Source organism: Acinonyx jubatus, chromosome B1, assembly GCF_027475565.1.
Source record: "Acinonyx jubatus isolate Ajub_Pintada_27869175 chromosome B1, VMU_Ajub_asm_v1.0, whole genome shotgun sequence".
Classification (NCBI taxonomy): domain Eukaryota; kingdom Metazoa; phylum Chordata; class Mammalia; order Carnivora; family Felidae; genus Acinonyx; species Acinonyx jubatus.
Window position 1 is genome coordinate 128,249,264 of NC_069382.1, and position 16,851 is coordinate 128,266,114.

General features: G+C 35.5%; 1 protein-coding gene across 2 annotated transcripts in view; it reads right to left on the reverse strand.

Moving 5' to 3' along the window:
- The window catches only part of MMRN1 (multimerin 1), a 69,801-nt gene extending 61,407 nt beyond the window's left edge, over nucleotides 1-8,394 (reverse strand). Inside the window, exons 1-2 of one of the 2 annotated variants that reach the window (XM_053217130.1) lie at nucleotides 8,211-8,394; nucleotides 2,390-3,208 (exon numbers count right to left, since the gene is read on the reverse strand). In XM_053217130.1, coding sequence (XP_053073105.1) covers nucleotides 2,390-2,964 — 575 coding nt within the window. In that variant the 5' untranslated portion in view covers nucleotides 2,965-3,208; nucleotides 8,211-8,394. Of the gene's footprint in view, nucleotides 1-2,389; nucleotides 3,209-6,893; nucleotides 7,024-8,210 lie in introns of those variants that run through there. The other variant, XM_015075760.3, reaches the window with a different exon arrangement.
- Between the last annotated feature and the right edge of the window lie 8,457 nt (nucleotides 8,395-16,851).

The following is a 16,851-nucleotide window of genomic DNA, read 5'->3' on the forward strand; positions in this document are numbered from 1 at the left end:
GGTGAGAGAGGTAACATGTGGACAAGGTAGCAGTCTGGGGGTAGATAATGGTTGCTAGCCAAGGATGGTGTAGTAAAGGTAGAGAAGGATTTAGGATATACTGGAGGGAGTACTAGGAAGACTTTGTGATAGGTTAGATAAAAGCTAAGAGGGAAAGAAAGATGTCAAGGAGGTATCAAGGGTTTCTAGTTATGGAACAAAGCATTTATTGAGATGGTGAAGATTCATGCACGTGTGTGCAGGGGTTGGGATTGTGGGAGATAGTAAGTAGGCAATCGATGTCTATCAATACCTCATTTCAATTTCACCTAATATCCTCCTTTCAGGGATGGCTTACTGGCCTTCAGAGTAGTCCATTCACTCTGTTACATATTCTCAAAGGCTTCATTTAGAATGTTTATCACCATATGGATTCTCCATCAGCATTTGTGATTCACTGTTTTACCTCCCCATGTCCTTCCCACTGAACTGGAGACTCCGTGGGGGCAGAACAGGTGGGAGGTTTCGTTCACTATTTTACCCTCAGCACAAGCACACTGCTGAGTACAGTTTACGTTCTCAGCAAATATTTGCTCAATGCACAAATATGTTAATTCTAATTTCTTCTTTTTATCCTGCCTATTTCAAAGTGCTTGGTCACTGACCAACAACCACTCTGCCAGATAGGAAACCACAGCTTTGGTGTACCCAGGAGTTTCTACAGCACTAGGACAAGAGGAAGTACAAAATGAGACAAAAATATGCCAGAAAAATCCTGTAGAAAGAGGTGGTATTCCTTTTACTTAGAATCACTATAAAATTGCAAGAGCAGTAAGGAAAAAACAAACAAACAAAAAACCCAAACACAATAACAACAAAAACCTAAAATGAATCATCCAGATTTCATCATAGAGAAATAAGAATATGTCTTTGGGAAAGATTCTTCTTTATATTCACATATTAATCTATAAATTTTACATTCAGTTTGTTAAATATTTATTGTGTACCTATTATAAGTCAGAGACTTTTCCAGCACTCAAAATACATCTCTGTAAGAAAGGAGATTGCAAAGTTCATTCTAATTGTCATATACTATTATAAGTGCAGTGATAGAAGAATTCAAGGAGAGATCTCTCAAAGTTAGAAGGGCCACCTACCAGCCTGAGAGGGCTTCCTGAGAAGCCCTGAGAGGGCTATTACTATTGGGGGTAAAGGAAATAGATGGTGAGAAAAGAAGAAGATGTTATCCAAAGGGACGATCAGGGAACAAAGACAGGTTTAGGAAACAGCATATTGTGGACCCAAGAGCTACAAATTTTACTGGCCAGGAAGTCACAGAAGATGAGGCTGGGGAGGTAGGCAGAAGCCAGATCAAGGATGGCATTGTATGACCAACTGAGTAAGGATCTGGGCTGTATTCTGGAAGAAAAGGATGGTCTCTAAATGCTCATAGGCATGGATATAAACTGGTCACTCTCATTTACCCACTTAGGAGAACAGACTGCACTGGCTGAAGAAGTATCATGTAGGGGTAGATGGCCATGTCGCTGCAGCCACCCAACCAGGGTTTGAATCTTTGCCCTAAGATTTACTTTTAGGTGACCTTGGTTAAATTATTTAACTTCTCTGGAAAGAAAAAAATAACAGAATCTTCTTCATGGAGTTATTGTAGTGATTCAATGATAGGATATATATATATGTGTGTGTGTGTGTGTGTGTGTGTGTGTGTATTCACTCAGAGCAGTACAGTAGGAACAAATGTCATAAAGTGTTTGCTATTATTATTTGCTGATCAAATGAAAATATGGAAGACATTATCAAGGCTTCTTTGCATCAGCATTGTGTCCATAAGGGATGGAACTGTTTTCTTTACTACCATTATCAATTATATAACATAAGGAGTAAGAAGGTTTGAACTTGATGGAAAGGATTAGCAAAAGAAAGCCTCAGGCTTTCTAGGACCCTGAGCTGTAGAATCTCGAAGTACAGTGGATACTTTTCTCTAGGAATAATTTAAGATTATTTTCACTGGAAAATCCATGGGATGAAGTTCTGTTCTGTTCACATCCCAACTGTATTGTTCTTTTTTCTTTCATGTGATGGGTGTAGTTCTGAACACCACCAACATACCCTTGAGTTGAATTAACAATAACAACTAACAGTCACTGGAGTTACACTGTTAGTGAATAACTCCAGTAAAAGCCCCTTTATAAGTGACTTTGACCACTTCAATTAAAACAAAATTGCTGCATTTTTTTGTTCATCTTTTCTCCATTACATGAAGTAATGCTTGATTTACCTTATCTAATTGGAATGTGATTGAATTTTATCTTGACCATGAAAACATTTTCTGACAGTGAGACAGTGGACTTTATAGTTAGGGGAAGAAAAAAAAGAAAATGTTTCTTACTTTCCTCTAGTTGTTTCAAAGCTTGATTTTTGATTGTTGGTTTTCTGGCTTCCACTGCTGTCACCTCTGCTGAGGTACGTTTCCCGTGGGGATCGATTTCCCACACCGCCTGCAACCGAGTCAGGAGAGATTGCCTGTTGGTTCGACTTTCTGGCAAAGCTCTGAAGAAATTTCAGTGTAGAGTTGGAAAGGACCACTGACTCTGCTCTTGGACTGAACTTGAGGCTAGGTTTGGTTGGGAGGGCAAGCGTCTGTAACTTCAGCACCCCTTCTGTCTTCCCTGTGGGTGTGAGAGTTTGGTTTCTTACACCCTCAGGAGGTGTGCCTGTCTCTGAGGGAGGCACTGTTGATTTTAGAAGACTATCTTCAGAGGTTCTTGTCTCAGGAATTGTAGCTATCTCAGCAGACGTGATCTGAGGGATTGGCAGCACTTTATTTAGAGGAATTGTAGCAGAGGCCATATTCTCCTGGGAGCTTGCATCCTCTGATGTAGTCCAAGTATACGTGGTGTTGGTAAGACCAAAGCCCCCAATCCATAAACTCGAAAGCAGGACAAATAGCCCTGCTCCCTTCATCTCAGTAGTCTGAAGGAAGAAAGCTCAGGTGAAATCAGGAGACACAGTCCTTCTAGTCTTTTCGACAGCCGCTCCACACTGAATCCACTTTCAGAGCTTTGCCAATTTGAGATATGTAGAGGAAATAGGTTTCTGTGTTTTGTAGTGGACTCAGGAAGTTTGATTTCCTGTTTCTGTAGATTTTGTGTGATCCGTGATCTCTGTAGGATGTGTCTATGGAGGTGGTGAAGGGTGTCTGACGAAGCTAAGGGTAAATGGGAAAACACAGGCAATTATTATCAGGAAAACCCATGAGAAAAACATGAAGTAAATTTCCTTTCCTAGGTCCACTCATGTTTCGTCTGTTGCTGATACTAAAGAGGAATTTTACAATGATGATGGGCAGCATGGAATTTTGTTTGGATAGGCTGAATCAAGGAACTTAACATTTTGTTCTACTACACAAGGACATTGAGAAAAAAAAATTGTGACACTTCTTTTCCACTGTGCCCCATCCAGAGAATCACATTTTGTTCAAGTGCTTATATCCATGCACATACACAAACACAGACTCACTAACAGGGTCTCTGCCCTTTTATACATCAGAGGCTGAATTATGAAAAAAAATATATAAATACCCCTATTCTTATAAATATGCTTCAGCCAAAGCATTACTTGAAGTCGCTCTTGAGGATAAGTAATAACAAAAAAGAAAAGTATAAATTATTGAATTATACAGATATACAAGGAACTCACTTTAAACTTTGCTCTCAAAACTTCTGCCAGAACCAGTTAATGGAATGAATAATTAGAATTTTGGATAATAATGGATGAAGAAAAAGTGAAGTCACACAAAAATAAATTAAAATGGGATCATATATAATTTTTTTTTTTTACTTTGTAGTGCAAAAATATATTTGCTTCAGGTAATAGAGAACTAAATTGGTCTAATTTAGTATGGCTGTTTTCCTAGTAGAAATGCTTCATGGGATTTATGATTTCATTACTACAGTAAATCTCTGATTCTCAGGCTTCAGTTAAAGCTCTCTCATCTGTAAAAAGTTCCACAGCAGACCCATTGGACATATAAATAATATAACAGTTAATCCATTCATTCATTCTTTCAGTAATTACCCAAACCTTCAGTCAGCTTCACAGCAAGGTGCTCTCTTAGGTGCTGAGATTATAAAGCAAGAATATTCTTGGCTCTCTATTTGCTTATGGTTTATTCTATTATCTGAAGGCCAGATATATGTGTAATTAATCTTTCTGCCAATTTTTGTGCCAGGCATTATGTTCTTGCTGAATATTCAGCCATAGAATTATTTTTCTTTCACAATTGGATAACCAGAAACCTTGTGCCTGTTGGGTTATGTAGTATTGTAGATGCACACTACTGTCCCAAATCCTGGATACAGAACACCAGGATTTCAAAGAAGGTCTAATTTGCTCTGAACTACTACCTACTTGGCCTTAATACTTTTTTCCACTTAATTTTTGTCACTCACTTCTACAAGTATATTAACATATTAGAGATATATAATATGAGATTATTTAAACTGAGACACATAGTAATCAGTATCAACTCTAATTAACTTTGAGATGAAGTACAAAGCATCTGTTTCTTAGATATACCACAGAATAATCCCACAAGCCTTGCATTAGTAAAAGAGAAAATAGGTGCAGCACAAACAATCCAGACAGCAATTTGTCACTAAACAGAGCAATGAAACTGCATAATTTTCACAACACAAACATGGTTTTCAGTACTAAAAAAAAAAGACATTACAGCATCTTTATCTGTAAAATATACAAACGACCTGGGGCTTAGAGCAGACTAGTAATTCTGAAAAGCCCAAGTAAAATTTTTCTTATAGTGTAAAATTTTAAATCCATTTTCTTAGATTTAGTAAAAGTAGATGAACAGACTTTCCTGAAAGTATAAGAAACAATCAGAATAATCACACACATAGATTAGTTTCTTTCTATGGTTTGTGAAAAACATCTTGATCCTGTTCAGGACAAGTGAACTTCAGTGGTAAAGGGTCACTCACTAGATCTATAACTGGTAACAAATAGCTCTCAAATGGTAATAAAAACTGAACTGAGCTAAGCAATTCATTTTGCTCTTGTAAGGTATTGACCAATAACGACTTTTGGTTACCCCCATCCTAGCTTACAAATGACCTTGTGATCAAAAAGCTAAAGGTTCTGTATCTCATTATCAGTTCACCAAGGCATCTTTTGATGTAACCCCCCAGAGAATCCCAAGCTCATTTGAAGGTTTTAGATGTATGGATCATCCCTTAATTGGAGACATAAAATATCTGTACTCCAGAAACTGTCAGAGGCCTAACCTCAAATTTTGCTAAGACTTGTTAATACTTATCAAATAACAATTAACAAAAATAATATTCCTGTGATTGCTGCCTAAAGGCTACTCCATCCATTCTTCTAGTTACTTGAAATACTATCTGTGGATTAGACTATACATCAGAGTTTTATATACATATATCCCATCATTGTGCTACACACTTCATTGCCCACTAGATTGTTTATATTATGGTTTACCCTATTACCATTTATTCACTTTAAGTAGTTTTATAAGAAAGAAACTAAGAAACTCATCATATTATGTGCTATCAGGAGGTTTTTATGTCATTTTTCATTGTATCATAAACATAGGATTGAATTACATATCGCAGAATGAGTTCTCTCTAGGTAATGAGATAATAGATTCATTGTATTTTTCCCTTATAATATGCATGAATCAATTTTCTAATCACTAGAAAAAAAAGATTAATAAGTTGAAATAAACATATAAGTGAGTTAAAAGAGAATCTTAGATTAAGGATTTCATTGTTTATAGATGGTGCTATCTATTATTTAAAGCCACATTTATGACTGTGAAAGTATTATCTGTGTAGAATAACTTCCACTAGATTAGTAGGATTTCTTAGCAGCTTCTTTATTTCCTCTTAACACGAGAAATTCTTATTTTTAAAAATAGTTTAAAACATTTAAAATAATATTTCATTATCACCCTCCTCCATAAATTGTCACTGTCAAAAAATAATTACAGAAAACAAAGTTCTAAGCATTTTTCAATTTTATGTTGCTTGAAAGTATTGGAAAACTGTTGAATGTATATATAGACAAAAGGAATTATAACCATATAGTAATAGGGCTAGGGGAAGGAGAAAAATAGATTTATGTGAGATTTTGATAAATCAAACAGTTAAATTGGCATATTATTTAATTCTCCCAGGTAAGTATTCTACCCTCATTTTGCTGATAAAAAATTAAGTTCAAAGAAGTTAAATAATTTCAAGGGGTAACACTCTGTTAATTGACAGAACAGATATTTATATCTTATTCTGATTCTTTCTACCATCTAATAATACATTCCCAAAAAGAATTGATAACTTCTAAATTCACAGAAATTTAAGGAAAAGAATTGTCATATTGTCTTAAATTCATTTTTTTCAGTGTTTTTTAACTTCCTTACTTGTTGCTTTATCTCACAGCTAAAACATACGTTGAGGCACACTAATAATTTAATGATTTCTATTAGTTTGAATTTATGGAATTAGAGGGGAAGATCTGTATTTTATAAGTTTGCTTTTAGTGTGATTTTCTGATTTTTTTTTCCTCTTTGGTTGGGTGCCTTCTTCAATTTCTGTACAGTATTGTAAGGGATGACAGTGTCTTATTTTTGACAGCCCAATAATAATTTTCTTTCATTTGTTAAATGGAACCTCCAGGACAGCAGAAGACTGCTATATCCTCAGCATCCAGAACAGTGTTTGGTGAGCATTCAATAAATATTTGTTGAATAAACAAATGAGTGGTTGAAACTGTGAATGTAGTGAGTATATTCCAACTCATAGCCATACACACACACACACACACACACACACACACAATCTAAATAAACATAATATACTTACTGAATACAGCTTCAGAAGTCTCCTAGAATATCCATCCCTTCAACCAGATTGTCTCTTGTAAATCTTTCCTAAATAAATTTTAGGAAGCCCACTGTTTTAAACTCACCTGTTTTCAAAATACATTTTAGATAGTTTATTTTGAAGCCATAATCAAAGCAAAGACTAACAGCTATGTAATAAGGATCATGAAGCAGTAGGATTGCCAGAGAAAAAACCAAGGTATCAAACAAATTAAAATTAAGAACAAAATTTAGGTCTTAGTGGGCTGGTAGGAAAGAGAATATGGAAGTATAGTGAATTATGTAATTCTTAATATTAAGTGAGAGAAGCATATTAGTTTCTCAGGAAACAAAAATACAACATAGCTTGTCTTAATGTTAAATTTTTCATTTTAAAATTAAGAACATTAAGAACACATTGATAAGACAAAATATCCCTTATTAGTGAATGTATATTGATAGTTTGTAAAATCATCCTAGTGTGTAATTTATATTTCCCATTTAAATAAAACAGTACACTTCAAATGAAAGAGATAATTTTAAAATTCTTTAAGACCAATTTCTTTTGAAAATTTTGGAAATAATAATATGTCACTTCCCAGTTTATGTCTGGCTATTGAGTGACTTCTCCAGGAAATATGGAATACATACAATTTTCCCTTATTCCTCCCGCCAAGTACATATTAAAATCCAGGACACTATATGTAAAACAAATATAAGAAGACTCTGAAAGGTGGAGAAGAAAAGGCAGACTGGCTAGGAGGACCCAAGGAAGAACACAGGATTGAGTTCTATGGAGTTTCTTTTTTTCTCATCTTCCAGTGCTGGAGAATTTAGCAAACTAGAAACACCAATGGCACAAACAATAAAAGTTGCGAGAAAGGCCAAAAGAACTAAAAAATGGTCAGCTTAGAAAGACAGGAATCTATTTAGACAAAAACTTCACTATTCCCACCAACCACTACAGAAAAAAAATGTGATACTATCCCCACACTTGCCAGCAAAGGCTGAATGGGGAGCCTTAGACTTCCACCCTCACAAAGTTGTAGCAAGGTGTCAGCCCCCATTCTCCCCCTGGGTGTCAGAAAAGGCCAATAGGGAAGCCAGAAATTTCATTATCAACAGAGCTCCACTCACTGTGATAACCGTCCAAAGGCTGGGGAAAGGGCAAGAGAACTTAAAGACATAATGGCTTTGAGTCATGCCAGGTCTTCACTGAGTACACTTCAATGGTCCCCCGAAGGCTGGAGATAAGGAAAAGTTTGAAGAAATTGGTGTAGAAATTCACAGATAGGTCTGGAAAAATAAGAGAACTCACCAGAAATTTTTAAGAAATGATTTCTTACTGTGATTTTGGAGGTATTCCCTAGTGTTTTGATCTTCCTCTTCACCCCACTGATGAGGGAGAATTCCCACCCTAGGGTTATGGAGATACTGAACATGTGATACTTGCCACTGGATGAATGAGACTGGCAGCAGTTCATACATATATTCACACTGGGGAGGACGACATCTCATACCACACTGGTCCCACAGAGGTAGCATGTAGGAACAGAGTGAACAACCAGGGGCTACATGAAGCAGGCTTTGTAATAACGAGAGGGTGGGCTGCCTCCTGGCTCCCATGGGAGGATGCAATTGGCTTGTTTAAATAATTCTATGGGCTGCCAGGGAATCGAAACCCATGACTTAGAGACAAGGAGGAACTGAGCCTGGTCCCTTTGATAAGGAGGACTGTTTGACTAAGGGACCTTATCCACAAGAGCAGAGTGTGGAAGGCAACTTGTGGTTAGGCCATCTAAGCCTCCTGGGTTTCACATGTCAAGGCAGCGCATAATATTGCACTTTAATGTTAGATCTTATGCTGCACAAAGTTCAGAGAGCCTTTTTCTCTGGGGTAAAGGATAAGAGCTCTCTGGAGTTTTGCCTGTACTCAGAAAACTTAGTTGGAAGGAAAATCCTGATCATGCTGTTGAAATATTTTAAGACTGTGTTGACTTAAAACTAATAAAAGATGAAACAATGTTAGTGTAGATTAGACCCAGCTCAACTACAAGTTGGTGTGACTCAGCCCCCACACTCAAGGTCTGACAGGAGTAAGGGTATGCCCTCTCTGAGGCAAAGTTTATCTACTATAGCTCTTTTACACATAATGCTTCTAAAAAATTATGAGACAAATGAAGGAATAAGAAAATATGACCATCATCAAGAAAGAAAACATCAGGAGAGCCTGGGTGACTCAGACATTTAAGCGTTGGCTCTTGATTTCAGCTCAGGTCAGGATCTCACAGTTTGTGCGATTCAGCCCCTCATTGGGCTCTGTGCTGAGACCATGGAGTCGCTTAGGATTCTCTCTCTCTCTCTCTCTCTCTCCCCCTCCCCTGCTAATGCTCTCTCAGTCACTCTCTCAAAATAAATAAGCATTAAAAAAACGAAAACAGCAACAGAAAAAGATTCAGGAAAGTCTGAGATATTAGGTATATTAGAAAGACAATTTAACATAACTATGACAGAATACAGTAGAAAATGTGGGCAACCCATCTGACCACAAAAAAACTTTCAGCAGAGAAAAAAGCTATTAAAAAATTAAATAGAAATGCTAGATATAAAAAGTATGATATCAGAAATAAGGAACTCATTTGATAAGCTTAATAGCACAGTGGAAATATCAAAGAAAACAAAACAATCAGCTAATTTGAAGTCAGGTAAAAAAAATCAAATGGAAACACGAAAAACGTAAGTGTGTAGAGAACAGGAAGGAATAGTGTCTAAGGTCTGTGGGACATCTTCATACAGTAGACATACATATAATCTGAGTAAATAAAGATGAAAATAAAGGAGAAAGATTAGGACCAAAGAGAAATTTTTAAAGATAATAGACAAAAATTTTCCAAAATTGATAAATGACATCAATCCAAACACTCAAGAAGTTCAGAAAACTCCAAGAAGGAAATTATGCCTGGGCATATTGCAGTAAAATCCTGAAACACCAAAGTAAAAAGAAAATATTGAAAGCATTCAACAATTAAAAAAAAAAACAATTGTATTACAAAAAGGTTAGAACAATTAATGTTGACTTTTCATTGTAGTTAATGCAAGATGACAATAAAATGACTTTTTTAAAGTATTCAAAGGAAAAACTGACCTGTTAATTTAGAATTATATATCTAGTAAAAATATCTTTCATAGTAAAGGGGAAATAAAGACATCTCCCTTAGGCAAAACCTGAAAGAATTTGTCTCCAGAAGACCTGCATGCCAATCCACTGACAATTTAAATGAAATGGATGTATTCTTTTAAAAAAAATTACTAAAAGTGATAGAAAGAGGCATAGAAAGAAATCTAAAAAGCCCCATTCATAATGAAAACTTTTCAACAAAGAAAACTCCAGGCCCAAATGGCTTTCCTTGAAAATGCTATCAAAAATCTAAGGAAGAAATATCACAAGTCTTCATGAACTTTGATAAAAAAAAAAAAGAAGAGAAAATAATATATCACAGCTCAATTTATGAGGCCAGAAAATCATGAATATCAAATATTACAAAACCAAATATTTCAAGAAAAATAAAACCACAGACCACTATCCTTCACAGAAATGAAAACAAATACTCTCACTAAACAGCACTATGTAAAAGCTAATATATCATAACCACAAGGGGATTATTCTAAGAATTCAAGGTTGGTTTACATTTGGAAATCAAGCAATGTAATTCTAAAAACAAAAGAAAATAAATTAATGTTTAAAAAGTATGTGTACGTTTCTAAATAGGTACAGCAAAAGCACTGGAAACAATTAAATACTGGTTTATATTAAAATCCCTGTGAACACTAGAAATACAAAAGCATCCACAAAAAATGTACTGATAATATGTTTATTAATCATGGAAGACTAAATGCTTGTCCCTAATATAAAGAGCAATCAAAAATGTTTGCTCTTACAACTTCTGCTCACTATTGTGTTTGAAGTCTTAACCATTGCAACCAGGTAAACAAAAGAAACAACAAGCAGAGTGATTGGAAAGGAAAAAGTAAACTGCCATGATATAGAGATGGTGTAACTATGCACATAGAAACTCTATGTAATCTTCAAAACTAAAAAAACAACAATAACAACCTACTAATTAGGCAAGTTCACAATATAATGAATCTAAAATAGTCAATTTTTAAAAAGAATTAAATCGAATTGTTCACAGTGATTTTAAGATTTAATCTACAGTAGTCAGAAGAGTATAATAATGGTGTTCCAAATGTAAGGGAAAGAGAGTTTTCTCTAAAAATAGAACACTCAAAGAAAAGAGTGAGTCCAGAAATCAACCCACACGGATTCTGAACAAAAGTACTGTCAATTCAATGGTAATAATAAAAAATCTTATTAACAAAAGATGCTGGAGCAAATAAATATGTAATTTTTAAAAGTCAACCTTCACCTCTAATGCACTCTAAACTTAAAATTAATTTATGATGGATCATAGGCTAAATACTAAATAAAAACTAAACCATAACCTTCCAGTAGCAAACATAGAATAGCTTTATGATCTTAAAAAAGATTTCTTTGATGGGACACAGAAAGCATGCACCATGATAAAAGGTGTATTGAATCCCTTCAAAATTAAGAACTTCAGCTGATCAAAGGACACAATTAAGAAAATGAATAGCAAGTCCTACAATGGAGAAAAATTAGGAATTTAGATACTTATCCATCCAGAATATAAAATGAATTCCTATAAATCAATAATAAAAAGACAAATGATCCAATTAATAAATAAGCAAAAGCCCTTTGCAAAGACACATAACAAAGGAAGATATACAAATGGCCAACATACACATGAAAAGGTATCCAGCATATTCATTTATCAGAGCAAAGCAAAGTAATTAAAACCATAATTAGATAACATTTCTAGGCCATTAGAAGAACTAAAAACAAAATAAAACAAAACACTTCACAACACTAAGTGCTGGAAGGGAGTAAGGCAATCAAAGCTCTCATATATTTCCAATAGAAATGTAAAATGGGGACACCTGGATGGCTCAGTCTATTAAGCATCCAACTTCAGCTTAGGTCATGATCTTGCAGTCCGTGAGTTCGAGCCCCACATTGGGCTCTGTGCTGACAGCTCAGAGACTGGAACCTGCTTCAGTTTCTGTGCTCCCTCTCTCTCTGCCCCTCCCTAACTCACATTCAGTCTGTCTCTCAAAAATGAATAAATATTAAGAAAAAAAAAGAAGAAATGTAAAATGGTACCACCACTTTAGAGAACTGCGTGGCAATTATAAAGTTGAAAGTACATGCATCTCACCCTTGACAAAAGAATTTTACACGGACATATTTACCCAAGAGAAATAAAACATGTCCACGGGGGAGCCTGGGTGGCTCAGGTTAAGTGTCCAACTATGGCTCAGGTCATGATCTCATGGTACGTGAGTTCAAGCTCCACAACAGGCTCTGTGCTGACAGCTCAGAGCCTGGAGCCTGCTTCAGATTCTGTGTCTCCCTCTCTCTGCCCCTCTTCTACTCATGGTCTCTCTCTCACTCTCTCAAAAGTGAATAAACATAAAAAAAAAAAGTCCACAAAAAGACTTGTACAAGAGGATTTAGAACAGCCTTATTCATAGTAGTACCCCCCCAACCTGGAAAAAACCCAAATGTCCATTAAGAGAAGAAGATATAAATAAAGAGTGATATGTCCATACAATAAAATACAATTCTGCAATAAAAAGAATAAAATGCGGATATATGTAAGAACATGAATGAATATCAAAACCAATATGTTGAGTAAAAGATTTGAAACAGAAGAGAATTTCTGTGCTACAGTTCTCTATGCATATGAAGTCCAAGAACTGGAAATGCTAATTTATGGTGGTAGAAATCAGAAAGTAGTTTCTTCTGGGAGTAGGAGGATTTTTTTTAATGTTTATTTATTTTGGAGGGGAGAGGAAGAGGCAGAGAAAGAGATAGACACAGAATCTGAAGCAGGCTCCAGGCTCAGAGCTGACAGCACAGAGCCTGACACGGGGTTCAAATTCATGAACAACGAGATCTGAGCCGAACAACGACCTGAGCCGAAGTCCGGTGCTTAACTGACTGAACCACGCAGGTGCCCCATGGGAGTAGGAGGCTTTATCACAATGGACATGAAAGATAGTTTTGGGATAATGGAAATAATTTACATTTTGCTTTGGGTTGTGGGTATTGAGTATATGCAATTGTCAAAATCATTGAATTGAACACTTAAGAGCTGAGCATTTTATTGTATATAATTTACACATTAATTTTTTAAGTGTGAGAAAAAGAATTTAATAAGCTTGAAATCAAGAATGTTTGCCCCTTTCTAGCAGTGAGCTGATCTTTCTTAAATCAAGTATACAATTTTCCTTTTCCAAATACAACAAATCTAATTCTTCCATTCATCTGTAGAGCAGAGATGATCACCAAGGGCAGAAAGTCAACTTAAATTGGCTTGATATTTACCAAAAATTTAATATGCCTGGAACATGATAGGGAGGAAAAGAATACAGTGGGACACTAAGAAAACTTCACTGTTAGAATCAGGACTAAAATTAGGTTTTCTAAAACCAAGTCAGTAGTCTTTCTGTACTTAACTCTGTCTTTATAATATATTCTCTTTAAACTACCTAAACTCAGTTCAATTTAGAGCTTAGAAGATTTGTTCTAATTTTATTGATGGGGGAAAATGTTAAACTACTGTTTCAACAGCAAATATATTTACATATATATACACACATATGCAATTACATACATCTATATATCTGTACATCTATATCTGTATCTATATCTATATCTATATCTATCTCTCTATTTACACTTAAGCCAAAATATTGGTAAAAATGGTTCAATATCAAGAATATGATATCAAGTTTAAAAGCAATTCAACAATTGTTATTTTTTTTTACCATGACAAAAACACACTTAAGGTAGGAAAATGAAAAGCCAATAATATTTCCCTAATTTATAGAACTAAAGAAGTATGGTCCTTCCACTAAATGTCATTGTAACATTTAGATGTCCTCAAAATATGAAAGTGATCTTTTGATGAGGATTACTTTTCTTAAGCAGCAGGAAAATGGTTAATATAACACCCAAATTTAAATAAACATAGCTTAAGTTTAGAGATATATCAGCTGCTGACAAACTCTCGTCAGTAATAAATTTAGGAAATGGCCAGATGTCATAAACAAGTGCAATAAGCAGAACAAAAATAGCTCACCAGGCACTTCACTTTCACCTGAAGTATTCTCAGTAACTGTGATGTGTAACTTATTATACCCCATTCCTTCATTAGTTGTATCATTACTGTTCACTTCTCACAAGCCAAATTATAAATCAAAAGGTAGCCTTGTGGAAGTGGATTCCGTATATAATTTGTAACAATACATCAATAGATTGAAGAAGATGTACAGTATTAAGTATGTAGCCATACGAATCAATGCTAGGTACACCATTACTAGAGTTGTAGTAACAGTACTGATTACAATGACATCTTACGTTCACCCTGGGCAACTCTAAGGAACACAAAACACCTTTCATTACTACTCCTTTCTCAGGCCTTCATTTAAAAAAAAAAAAAAAGGAAAGAAAAGACATATGATCTATTCGTGTATTATCATTCACACAAAATGAGAACACTTGCTTTTATAGTCAGAAGAACTCATTTTAGCAACATAAGTATACTCAACATTAATTCTCAAATTTTGGAGATTTTGTATGTCATGACTAGAAACAGCCACATTCCCTTGGAGTCCTTTAATACCTTAGAATAAGCAGTTCCTGAATTTAAGAAATGTTTTATAAATGTGTTGGCTTCAAATTTACAGGTCACGTTTTAATTTGTATTTTAAATATTTAAGTATGTATTTAAATATGCATTTGCCAGATTAGAATTTAAAGTCAATTTAACAACACACCAATAAAATTAAGAAATTACCTCCATCGGCAGTTATAGTTTGGTGCTTCTCTTACTGTATGCAAATCTGTGTATCACTGGTGAAATTAGAGAAGCAGAAAGGGAAAATATCTGCTCAAAACATTCTGATGAATATGGGCAAAGAAATTCTCCAGATTTTCATTGAAAAAGCCAAGAAATAACCTTCCCTTTAATTTTATCAGTGCTTTTGCCTCCAAATCCCGATAGATAATAATCTCTATTCTGAGTACGTCTACCCTAATAAACATAGAGTTTTTCTCATATTTCCATTGAGCACTTTCTTCTGAATTCTTTAACTATTCCTTTTAGAACCATAGGCAGTACACTGTAGAAAGAGGGAAGCATGGCAGATGGCTTCCGGCTTGAACCTGAGATCTTTTTTTTCTCATCCCTGCTCTGTCATGTACCACTGGTATGGTTTTAGATCCGTCTCTTGATCTTGCCAAGCTTCAGTTATCACCTCTGTGTTCTTCCTCCAATGATTACATGGCTCAGTGCATATGAGACCATTTTATACAAGGTAAAGTAACACATTGGTAAGAGTTGGAATCTTTTTATCTCAAGAAACCAGAGCTATACTTTGCCAATCCATGCTTAATTTCCATTAAGTTTCCTCTCCCCTTGCCTGGGCAAGAGCCTGGGCAAGACCCACCTACCCTTGAATGTCTTTAATCCTTATTGTTACTCTAAGCACTAGAAAGCCTTCTGTGTGCCCACCCTGTTTTATAAACTCTCACTGGACAGATAATAACGGTTTCTGGATTTTCCCTTCTGAGGCCAAAAGAAGGACAGATTAGCACTGATTTGCCTTCTCCTGACAATTATAATACTTGCTAGCTCACTATGCACTGATTCTGTGCTAAGCATTGCATTAAGTGGCACGTTAGCAATATTAATCTTATTTAATTTCTCTAACAACCTGTGACAATATGACTCACAATCCTCATTTTACCAGGAAATCGATTGTCAAAGGTATAGTTGCTGATGGGGCTCCTGATGGGGCGCTGACTTCGGCTCAGGTTGTGATCTCAGTTCCTGAGTTTGACCTCATGTCAAGCTCTGTGCTGACAGCTCAGAGCCTAGAGCCTACTTTGAAATCTGTGTGTCCCTCTCTCTCTCTCTCTCTCAGCCCCTCCCCCACTCATGATCTGTCTCTCTCTCAAAACTAAAATAAAACATTAAAAAAAAAAAACGTATAGCTGCTGAAAAGTGGCAGACTGCCATTTGAATCCAAGTCCTTTGCATCTACCACTTAAACTAAACAAACCCTCTCCCCCAGGTTAACCTGATCTCACGCATTCATTTAGATTCTTAATTTTTGTTAACAATAGAAGTCAACTTCTCTTACATTAGGAAACTGGTGGAAACAGCAAACATAGATCCTGGTTTCAAAAGAGAGCAGCCGTATTTGCAAACGCACTGATTGTCTTCCCCTGTGGCTTCTACCCCAGAACAATTGGAATATGTGTAAAATTCAAGGAGCAACATGCTGTGTCCAAAGAAGTAACAGTTTGACAAAGCAAATGCTGTTGATTTAGTAGATGATTCAGTCAATCCACTGGAAGAATAGGTGAACAATTGACTGGGCCACGAGCAAAAAATAATAACCTTGCAACAGTTTTCAGTATAATGCTTTTCTTAAGGCTATTTTCATAAATATTGTTAAATTCTGCCAGAAGAGTTTCTCTACCCACATTCCCACTGGATTATGATGTGTCATACATTTTAAAGGAAGTAAGTGCTTTAAAATTCTTTTTCATTGTATGTTACACAAAGTGCTAACACTACTAATACTCAAAATAGACCTGTAATCTCATTAGAAGCAACAATAGCAAACTTCCGTGTCTTAATTTTATTTTCTTTCAAGTAGCATGTTGATTAGAAAAAAAAATCATTGGTTGCTCTTACCTTAATATCCTTTTCACGTGGGTATATACTAAATGCTGATATGTGGAAACTTCTGCTGGCCTCTCTTCAGGCTGTCTCCGAATATTCACTTATTTTCAGAAGCAGAGA